Genomic DNA, 11,778 nt, shown 5'->3' on the forward strand with positions numbered 1-11,778 from the left:
CACACACACACACACACACACACACGCACACGCACACGTATCTATCCTCCATTCTCCTTCATGCCCTCTCACTCTTGAGAAATGTGTACAGCAGCAACTATGTGTGTGTGTGTGTGTGTGTGGGTGTGAGTGTGTGGGTGTGTGTGTGTTGTAACTGAGGAGTACATGTGTTCAGAAACAAGATAATTCTGTCTTATACAAAACGGCCTGCACAAAAATGCACACACAATCACACGGACGTAATGAAGGTGACTGTACACACACATCCAGTTACAAAAGCTTTTTATGCACACCCACATGCAGAACTCTCTATACACACTTGCACTCTGATTCTCACACACACATATCTGTCTTTTCTGCCAGACACAAACACACGTATATTTATGCACACATACAGTACACTACAAACATAGACACTGTACACAAACACACACATTCACACAGTTGTAATCAGATGGAGGTAGTCAGAAGCGGAGCAGAAGGCGATGAGCTTTAGTTGGGGTTACATTCCTCATGGGAAAACGTGTTAGGGATGGCCTTGCTGCACATGTGTTCGCCAACATTTTTCATCCAACTCAATCTGTTGATAGTGACGGAGGGGTGCAGTGAAGGCGCCTTAGGGGTCATCCATTTTCCCGGGATAAGTTCCAGCTTCTGTTTTGCCATTAAAGGCCCCTAAGAGGCAGACGAACAGTAGCAACGGAGAGCATAAAAGGGTTAAAGCAAGTGTGAGCAGCTTGGTTCAAATTTATGTTAGCATTTTGATTAATTCGCTGACAGGTTAATTATTCCTCTAATTAACGAACTGATAGCATTGGGGTTTTTTCAAATACCTTTTTTTTTGGGTTTAATTAGTAGCAAATTAATCTGGGTTAATTAGCTGGTGTAATAACCAGCGGTCCCTCCAAACTTTCTCTCCTATCCTTTTGGTTTCCATTCTGTTTTATTGCTCCTTGACTTATGGCCCTGTTGATTAATTAATTTATTATGGTGCTATAATTAATAATGGCATCATGGTGGGTTCTAAGTACCAGGGAAGTATTTTACTTGGTATCAGGTTTTTGCTTAAATGCTTTGTGCCGCAGCATGATAGGAAAACATTTTTGAAGGCTGTGATGATTAGAAACACGATTATGTGTAGTGGATGGGTTTGAATTATGTGCTCTCATCAGAGAATTCCTTTGTGCGTGTGTTTCCATTTAGGATGTGCAGATAGAGAAGGAGAAGGCAGTCTACAACATCTCAGGTGGCTGCACTGCTCTGGTGGTTGTCTATTTGCTTGGGAAGCTCTACATTGGGAACGCCGGGGACAGCAGGTAAGATACACATACACATACAGTACTCCTATGTAGGGTTGAAGGATTTGGTGAAAAATTGAATTTCGATGTATATTGTGATTGTGATTCGATTTGCAATAATTATTTTTACTTATTATGCTACATATTGCACCTTCTACAATCACGTTAAATATCCACTGAAAATAGGACATTTCTCTCATAGGTGAGCCAAATTCTCTGGGCGGGCAAAGCAGAGAAAGCGGAGGTAACCTTGCTCCTTATGACCTCATAAGGGGCAAGATTCCAGATCGGCTCATCTCAGTTTACACCTATCCCCATTTCTAGCCACTGGGGGAACGCATACTGATGTTAAAAAACCTCATAAAGTTACATTTTCATGCCATGGGACCTTTAACACCTTTAATCACAATTAGCTTATCACTTTCTTTCGAATTGCAATTTTGATTTGAAAACGATTAATCCTTACTCCTATGCACAAAAAGCGTACCTTTGCCATGACGCTCACCTTCACGTGCCCCGCAGCCAGCAGGAGCAACAGTGTTCCAGCTTACATCAACACAGTTTTGTTTTGTCTGCTCCGTCAGGGCTATCATTATCCGGGCAGGGGAAGTCGTCCCCATGTCAGCAGAGTTCACACCGGAGTCAGAGAGACAGCGACTGCAGTTCCTGGTAAGCAGGAACCTTTCTCGGCTCCTTTCTAACAAGCACAGCTGTCAGAAATGAGCAGAGCTGACCTCCCCTCCCGTAGAGACACCGGCTATGCTTAGCTCTGTCTCTCTTACACTGCCTGCTTTCTTTGCCAGCTTAATAGACTATGGAATTGTTTTTCCTATCCCCTGGGTATGTCGATCTTCTTCTTTTTTTATGCTTTTTTTTTCTTTTCATATCAAAGGCCTACATGCAGCCCCACTTATTAGGAAACGAGTTTACACATCTGGAATTCCCGAGGAGAGTCCAGAGAAAGGAAGTGGGGAAGAGGATGCTGTACCGTGACTTCACCATGTCGGGATGGTGGGTTGACTGATTTATTGATTTTTGACTGATTTTAATCTTTTAATGTCAATGCATGTTACACGTCATGCAAACTGTGAATACCACAGTTTTGTTCCCCCATTTTGCTGATTCAATATGTGTGTCAGTAAGCTTCTCCTCTGCATTGCTGATGATTTCTTTAACAGATTTGTTGAAAAACTGTTCAATTTTTTACATCCTTAATCTGTGCATCTGGTCGGATCCATTCATGAGCCCTCTGAGACAAATTTATGTCAAAATAATTTCTGCTTCCTAGCCTCGTATAATTATGCCTTGCCGAAACAATTGCTTTGAGACATTATCTACGTTTGAGTGACTTCCCATGATGTACTACCCTTTATAAAGAAATAACCGCAATCTCCATCCTATTCAGTGTACAGTATTGTACAAAAGTCATTTAAACCTTCCCTGTCAGTAGAGGCCAGAAGGTGGCCTTGGCATTTCTGTTTCTGTGCATGTGAGAGCAAAGTAAGAAGGAATACGTGGGCAAAGCAAGGACATCTTACTGTGGCGAGAGAGATAATAAAGGTCAAATGCCAATTGGCAGATTCTACGTGAACTGTAGAAAAATGCAAACCGTTTTTCAAAAAGTGTCAAAGACAAGAGTGTTTCATAATAAGGACACGTAAGCAAAGCACACTTAACTCCTGTGTAGCAGCTTTTGCCAGTAGGTAAAAGCATTGAAGGTAATACTTCAAGTACTTCAGAATTGTACTTAAACACAGTACTTGAGAACCTGCACTTACGTACACACTACCACTGGTTTTTGCTCTTGTTATTAATGGATTTAAATATTGAAGTTCTTTGTTCTTGAAGTGTTTTAATTACGTTTACCCCCTGTAGAACATGTGTTGTTCAAATGTATATGCACTCATGCATATATGAGTAGGTGCAGGTGACTGAGGAGAGATTGTGTTTCTTCCGTGCAGTTGTGTTTTGTGGCGCCGCTCGGTTCAGCAAATGTAGGTCAGTCAGCCTCTGTGTTTCTTATTGGGCCCAGAACTCTCCGCCTGTCGTCTGCCTGCTTACTGTCTTAGAAGCGCAGACGGCCTGTGATGTATATTTAATCAGGTTCTACCCATAAACGAGCTCTGCTCGCTTCATCCAGACTAAGTCTGGGTCTTAAATTAGGACCCTGTCAGCTGGCATGGCTGATTGCTATGATATGCTTGTGCGTAATTTAACAGTGTCATCTGGTATAGGCGCAGTTCAGACACTATAGGTACAGAGGATTTTTTTATGTCTCTGCAGCATCCTGTCTGCACATGTACCCTCTCCTGTCAGTGTGTGTAGCCAGAGTGCCTACATGCTGTGCCTGTGTGGGTGTACACTGGCATCCTATTCACTCAAAGGCATCCATGATCAAGGCCACGCTCTAATGAAGGCATACAGGCCTGCAGCCCACCTCTCTCTGTCTTCATCCCTCACTTTCTGAACCTCCCCCTCCGTCGGCCAGTTGGATACTTTGGCGTTGCAAACTGTAATGGTGGCCGTTGTCCAGGATGGCGGGCGGTTTTGTTTGTGAGACGTCCCAGAGTGATGAATGTTGAGCGGTCAGCGTTGTCCGACGTGATCCAAACACCAAGGCAAAACACAGCCAGTCATGCGGAGGGAAGGTGGAAAAGAAGGTGGGGGCGGGGGGCGGAGAAAAAATGAGAAGGAAATTCCTTAAAAGACAGAGAGAAATGTAAGCTGCAAAGATAGAAATAGAGATAAAACAGTTGGTAAAATTTAAAGATGTAAAAGAAAATGAAAAAAGATGGTGTGTAGGCCACATAGGAGGGCAATGATAAATGACCATGAACGGCGGTCAAGCTGTCTCCCTTAAATGCCCACGCCCACCAGGGTGTCTGTTCTCCTCCTGATCCTACAGACAATGAATGTGAGAGGACAGAGACTAACACACACCTTCATCACTGTCATACATTTTTACTCCCTCTCCTGCTCCTCCCTCTATTCTTCCCTTCTTGTTGCACTATGCCTTTGTACCAATATGACTGATGCCTATAGATTACATTTGGAGTGTAGTTGGGTCACTGCCATTAACTCTGGCCTTTCTTTGCTCCTGAAGGCACCACTGAATCTACGGTAAAACCCATCAAGCTTGGCCAAAAAGTTTATTTGAACCCAACTGTCTATTTCACCAATTTGGGGGACTCATCTGTTTATGAAACAGGCCTGGCACAATGTCACCTAAAAGTCTGTTAATCGGATGTGTATGCGTAGAAATGTATGAATATAGCATATATAAAAGTGTGCAGATAAGGATGCTGAGCAAACACGCCTAATGTTTCTCTGTCACCCCTCTTTGCACCAAGCGGAGATGACATCACTCCTCTCCTGTCCGTCTCTTCTCACCTGCAGAGAAGATGATACAACCCCCCTCCTTCCCTGCATCCCTCTCTTCCTCTCCCCCCCCCCACTCACGCTCTCTGTCGGTCACACTCTGCAACGTATCAGGCGGCCAAACAGGCCTTGAATGTGAAAGCACTCAGTGTTGTGGTCAAACAGTACAGCCCTTGAGCAACTTTCCTTGCTGTTTTTGGACTCTATGTCCCAGAGTGGGAAGCAGGTATCATAACAGGATTAATGTGTGTGTCTCTCTTTCTGTCACACACTCGTTATCTCAAGTCTGACAGAATGGATTTGCTGTAAACACAAGTCTCCGGAGGAAGACTGTCCCAGACAGGAGGCACTGAGGATTTCATCCAAGACACCTTTGAAATAATGACATAAAGAGTATGTCCCAACGTAGTAGTATCTTTAAGGAAACTAACACTTGAATGTGAAATACTCAAATGAAAGAAGTTTGAAGTGACTTGGCAGCAGAAATAGTGTTTCCCTTTTTTTTTAAAAGAGAGGGTGATACTACTGATGTCCTAGTTTAATTAGTACCTCTTTTAATGCTCAGTTTAGGCTTTACATCATCAAACCGCTGTTTTAGAGGTTTTTCCACACTATGAATATTGCAAACATTAGTGAGGAAACTCTTCTACAGGCGTTACAGCTCACTGCTCCGAAGACTTTCAGGCTACAAACTGTATTTCTGTGTTTGTGGGCTGCGTTCGCTCTGATAGTCCTCGCTCTGCACACTGTTAAAAAAGTGGTGAGTGCAGCAGTATAGCGCTCGCCTAAGGTGGAAACATATGGTCTCTCTGAGTGGAACCAGCAGTAATGTAAAAGCCAGCCTGGTCCCTGCTAATCTGCTTCGCAGCAGCTGAAATACATTGGATAACGTGTGTGGGGCAGGCCCGGGTCGTTTAATATTTGCAAATCCACACTTTTGTTACGTTTTGTTTTAAGCAGGTTTTCTAAAAAGCTGTAATTTTAAAAAAAAACACATAAAAAACATTCTAAAGTCAGTTAAAATTATTTTTATGACCAATTCTTTCTTCCTTACCTCTAGTCTAAAGGCTAAAATAAAGAATAACCTGTATTTCTAATTGGTATTTGATCCAGGTAAGGATGCCAGATTTTTCTTTTCGTAGCACCTGGTGTGGGTTTTGAATGGAAATTGGCTCAAATCTGTAATGTTTCTGGTACGGTATAGTGAAACAGCTGTTCCTCTGAAGTTAAAGAGTATACTAGCAATGAGCAAGAGTGCAGGGTTCCTTCACTGCTAGTTTCTGAGTTACAGTATAGAGATGAAACGTATAAACTTGGCATGAATACATACAGTATTAGAGTCTTTTTACCTTGCACTGCAGCGCTGTCTGGTCCCAGTCTGAAGAGGTATATTATTCATTAGTTTGGGAGGTTTTAGCACCGCTCTGAGAAAGGGGGAATGTAAACGTGGATACTCTTGCATCATTCAGCTGCTCTATGTCCAGACACACACACACACACACACACACACACACACACACACACACACACACACACACACACACACACACACACACACACACACACACACACACACACACTGCAAAACGGCTGCAGACAAAACCAACAGCAAACCAAGAGTGTCGTATACATCCATAGATGTCTCTCTCTTTGTCTCTAGGGAGACTTTTGCAAGATCAGTAGAGAGAGAAAAAAGGAGAGAAATATGCTAAGACTCTGTGTCGTTCTCTGTGTAAAGTCTGGGTGGATTTTCTTTCCTTGTGTTCTCTATTTTCCCTCCTAGCACACTCTTTCTCTGTGTGCCAGTCGGCTCAGCAGCAGGGCCCGCCGGGGCACGGGGGCGATGTATCTTTAGGGCACGTGTATGCTGCCTGCCATAAACCAAAAACCCATTAAAGTGTCCTCTCTCCTCTGTGCAGGGCATATAAAACCATTGAGGACGATGACCTAAAGTTTCCCCTGATCTACGGCGAAGGGAAGAAGGTAAGAGGTGCTTGGCGGCAGCTTGCTGACAGAAATACTCCCACAGCCTTTTGCGCCTCGCCTGTAATCAAAGCTCGCCAGGGCACCATTAGTCAGTCCCCCCCCACTCCCCCCTGTCACTGTGTGGAGGAGCCAGAGTGGAAGGCATTCCTGGCCTCTTTTTCCACGATACACATCCTGCACCAACTAATGGCACAGAAAATATCTCTGCTCTAATGAAATTTGTACCTTTATGTCCCCAAGCAGGTAAAACGAAGCACTAAGACAGCTAGAAGCCACCAGTTGTGATAAAACAAAAGCTGAAAAGTGTCCAAAACGGACATATGTTAATTGGAGTATAACGCCGCTAAGACAGTGACTTGCAGAATAATTATTTTAGTGTTTTGACACGCAACACAAAAGAAAGAAAAGGTCAAGCTTAGCACACAGGTCATGACATTTCCCTGAGTGGTGCTGTACATGAGGTGGTGTGAAGCATTTAGTCCTTGTTGCATTGATAAGGTCAGAGAGGAAACATGATGGATCTGAATGTGTTCTCACTGTGGCGTTCTCCAGTTTTCTATTTAATACAGACAGAGAGTAGATTTATGTTTGACTGATGACTGGGCTGATGTCACCCCACAATGATCTCTGCCTGCAACCACATTCAGGTTAACCCGTGCACAGTTGGCCGTGCCCACGTTGTGTCCTCTCCCTTTGAACTGAGGCGTGGAGATGGATGGCTAGATAGAGTGAGGGGGCTTTGTGCGAGGGAGAGAAACGCCAGAGCACTTCAAAGCCCGGCGCGCAGCCTGCTGGGCCCCAACGCTCAACAATTAATCCCAGGATGTTTCCCCTTCTCGCCGGAGGAGCTTTGCTGCCACTTTGAAACGCTCTCCCTTCTCTCCACCTCTCTGTCTCCTTCTCTCTCCCTCTTTGTGCTGCATACTGAGCCAGGTCCATTCCTAACAGGCCTCACTTGCCCTTGTACTCCTCTTCCCCGGCCTCATGTGCCGCCCTGTCTCATAAGCTGTAAAGTAGATTCAATTAGCCCAGTTCCCCAGTCTTGTGCCAGCAGCCATTTTTAGAGGCGGCAGTGTCGACCAGTGCAGACAGGAGGAATCATCAAAAGGAGTTTTGCACAGCTTACAAATGAGTTTGAAGGTGTCTGGGGCACGGGGAATGATCATTAAGCAGTCACAAAACTGGAAGATGCTGACGATGAACTTGCGTTTATTTGCCTAAATGCTGCTCATCCATCAAGATAAAGATTCCCAGTTGGAGTAGTCTGTATCTGTCGGTGAAACGTCACAAGGGATGTGGCATGCAGGTTATTCTTTACAACTATGAGGAGGGATGAATGCAATAGACTAAGAGATGGTTCACAGAAACCACATAGTATTTTAATGAACTAAGTCTTAACTTTATCAAGAGGTTGTATATATGTGTGTATATACAGTATATAGGATCTTGGTCAAGAAAATCTTGCTTCACAGTTACTCAGAAACCTGCCTGATAGAAACATTAGCAGTTCATTAGAGCAGTTTGGGGTAATATGATGTGCTCAGGAACACGTCTTCACAGCAGTCAAAATCTTCTCCAACTACTTAAAATGCCCTACTGGACATAGACAAGTTTACAACTCTACGTCTGTATAGACTTTACAGTACCATGACCCACATTTTAATAAACTGGAATGATCTGTTGTGTTGGCCATCATTCCTACAGGTAATTATTAAAATTACACTCACCATGTTACTTGCTTAGACACAGCAGTGCAGTGACATCACTAAGAAGCCAGACGGAGGGCAGGAAACACAAGCAGTCACACAAGAAGACTCTACACACGTTTTGCTGTGCGTTTCGGCCGCGCTCGCTCACAGGGTCCCCTCCAGATAAAATGGTTGGCCTGAAACGGTTGGTTTATCTAAACATCCCTGCCCCCGTCCATATTTATTGTAGTGATAGGACAATGTCCCAACATCTCAGAATTCCCTTTGGCAAGTACGATGTTATCATAACCGATGAAGAAATGAGACCTGAGTTCTAATGAACTCCAAATATCCCTAAAGAGTTGGTTGTTGCTATGTTTGACTCAAACAGAGGTTGCACTTTAAACGCTTCCTGTTCTTTTGCAGGCTCGTGTGTTGGCGACCATCGGGGTCACAAGAGGTCTCGGGGATCACAATCTCAAAGTGCACGACTCTAACATCTACATTAAGCCCTTCCTCTCCTGCTGCCCAGAGGTATTTGACTGTTGTCCTTTATTATGTCCTCCTTCAGTGTGTACAAGAAAGCACATGCACTCATTCACATTATCCCTTATACACTACTAAGAGTGTTTCTACTTAAAGTTGGACACAAGTTTCTAAGTAAAGAAAAGCCAAGTCTCCTTCACTTCAATAAGTGCTTAACTACATTTCCACTATTTGAATTGAACAGTATCTATCTTCTAGACATACAGTACATATAATGTACATTTTTGCTTACAAAAAAAGGTGGATAAACAAATAAAGGACACACATATCTTGTGACACATTTGGGGAAGAAATATGCTTCCTCTTCTCTGAATTTATTCCTGTTTGATTGGTTAATGTCCAAAAAGTAAAAGTTGTTAAAATAAGGATTAATTAATTCCTTAATGAGGATGTGACCGATGTATTTTAAACTCAGTTGTTGGTTGTTTGAAAAATACTAACCTGTATTATGAAAATGGGATTCACATTATCAATAGCAGCGTGCTAGCAGTGTGGTGGATCTTTCCTTTGATTTTACGTCATTACCTCGACCCCCTGAGTGTATACTGTAAATATACATAATGTACACAAAATAAACAATGAATGAACAATCCCCCTTACCATTCCCCACCAGCCGTTGTTCTCAAATAGCTCCTATCCTTCCCAGTGTCTAACACACATGACTGCAGTAGTCACGAAGCCCATGAACTCTCTTGATCTTTAATTCAGTTCCCTTTTGAGATCAGTCGCAGTTCAGTCTCTGTTTTGATGTATTTCTTTTCAGATTTACGTTTCAGATAGAGTCCAAATACATTCTAAGTATTTGTAAGACACGTCAAACTTGAGCATTAGAGGTCTCGCTGGATGTTAAATGCAGGAAAAAATAGACAATTATTATATAAAGAAATGTGTGGGTGTGTGACCTGCAGGGATTGTGAAAAATCCTTCATGCAAACATGTCAAGTTAGAATTACTGATTGCTTTCAGGTTATAAAGGAAAGTCCCAGAAAAATAAGCTAAACTTGACACTTGAGTCATCAGATCATTATGAGATCAAGTATGGGCGTTCAGCGGTCAGAAACCAAATTGGTCTGGTCACTGGTCATCACCCCTCCTCTAGGGATAATATGTTACTGTTGAAATCAATATTTTGGAATTCTAGGAACTGCCTCAGAATGTTTCTCTCTTTCAAAGCTTGACTCAAATCACAAGGTTTTTAGCAGTAGCCTCAGCAGTAAGTTGGCGTGTCTGCTGTGACTAGGCAACTCCCTCAGGGTAGCCAAGGAATTACTTGAAGGAACCAAAGTGAGGCAGATTTTACCAAGTCCAAGGTCTCTAGGCATTACTATGCTTGCTTTTTCAGAATAGGCTTTTGCTCAGGCATAGTCATTTTGAGATATTGTACCGTACATGAGTTGCCACAGTAACATCTTTGAAAGATTGAGGCCATCAATAACTTCTAGAAAAGATATATAGAGGAAGACAAAAAAAAGAAACATTCTTACATTTTTAAGGTATTTGGTGCTGAAGAAACACATATATATGAATATGGATGTAGCCGTTGAAGTTGTAGTCATGCTAGCATTGTGACCCTGGCGTGATGTCAGTCTGTCCACTACTTTGGTCCAGACTGAAATATTAACAACCATTTGAGCGTTTAAGTTCCCCAGATGATGAATCACATGGCAACTTACTAAAAAATCTCTTGGTTTTTGAGTGTGCTGGTGATTGATACTTTTCTTCCACAATGCATTGCTAAAAGGAAGAGCTGCTCACAGCTGGATAAAAGTAAAGCTAATAGTGGATGGTTGTGAAACAGTGACGATAACAAAATATAATTTAAAAAAAAGCTAAATTGGCAGTGTATTTCTAAAGTCAGTTTACTTTATTTATATTATTTTGATTGTCATTTATTACAATAATAATTATTGTGAATATATACAGTATGTGTGTCTGTGTATGTATATATATATATATTACTCTTTATTTTATTTCCTTTGCTCTCCCTTAGTTGAGCACCCCCTCTCCCACCCATCCACCCTATAAAGCACACGTGTCAAAATCAAGGCCCGAGGGACAAACTTGGCCCCCTGCAGTTTTTTATCTAGCCCAAATACCAACTTAGGTTCACAATAAATATAATCTAGTTGTGTGCCAACCCAAAAAGTTGAAGTTTTTCAAAATGTAGTTACACAACACTCAAAGTAGAATTTAGCAGATTTGCTGACCTTGACACTCAGAAATTCCCCTAGAAGCAGAGTTTTTATGTTTTTATATATTTGCTATGAAACAGGTTGCTGTGAGTCGGCTGGGTGGTAGCCTTGGTAAAACATAATCTTTCTGTAGGGCTTTAATATCAACAAAAATGTTACAAAAGTGTCGGAGAAAGCAAGACAAATTACGAAAAATGTGACAAACGGCAAAAAAACGACTTTCAGTAATACGGTCAAAGATATTTGACTTTTATCAATACAAGCATGTCAATAAACCCTACATGTCTGGCCTAGGATGTGATTTTCATTTTCCACGGTGGCCCTTAGTGAAAACCAGTTTGACACCCCTGACATTGACTTTGTCCTAGACTTGACTGTGTAGACACATAGTGTATATGCATGCACATCTACACACACAAGCACACACATGTATCTGGTTTCACGTGATAAGTTACTGCTACAAAATACATAACACAACAAAAGTTGCTAATGTAGGCTATTCATGTGATGTGACTACAAGGTTAGCAGTAGGGCTAACCACTTTGGAGGAATACATGTCGGAATAAAGGGTTTTCTTTTTCTTCCTATTCTGCCATATACATGTAGCCATTTATGTGACATTGTCATAGGACATTCAGTAACCGGTTTTAATGATTCCTAGAAACCATGCATTTCTCATCCCTTGCTCAT

At 42.2% G+C, this 11,778-nt stretch overlaps 1 protein-coding gene across 2 annotated transcripts in view; it reads left to right on the forward strand.

The window, feature by feature from the left end:
• ppm1h (protein phosphatase, Mg2+/Mn2+ dependent, 1H) overlaps nt 1–11,778 on the forward strand; it is a 37,197-nt gene that overhangs the window by 24,064 nt on the left and 1,355 nt on the right. For both annotated transcript variants that reach the window (XM_032524708.1, XM_032524709.1), the window contains 5 exons: nt 1,204–1,316; nt 1,883–1,967; nt 2,191–2,309; nt 6,596–6,659; nt 8,777–8,884. In XM_032524708.1, coding sequence (XP_032380599.1) covers nt 1,204–1,316; nt 1,883–1,967; nt 2,191–2,309; nt 6,596–6,659; nt 8,777–8,884 — 489 coding nt within the window. The remainder of the gene's footprint in view (nt 1–1,203; nt 1,317–1,882; nt 1,968–2,190; nt 2,310–6,595; nt 6,660–8,776; nt 8,885–11,778) is intronic.

The sequence above is a fragment of the Etheostoma spectabile genome, chromosome 8 (genome assembly GCF_008692095.1).
Source record: "Etheostoma spectabile isolate EspeVRDwgs_2016 chromosome 8, UIUC_Espe_1.0, whole genome shotgun sequence".
NCBI classification, from domain to species: Eukaryota; Metazoa; Chordata; class Actinopteri; order Perciformes; family Percidae; genus Etheostoma; species Etheostoma spectabile.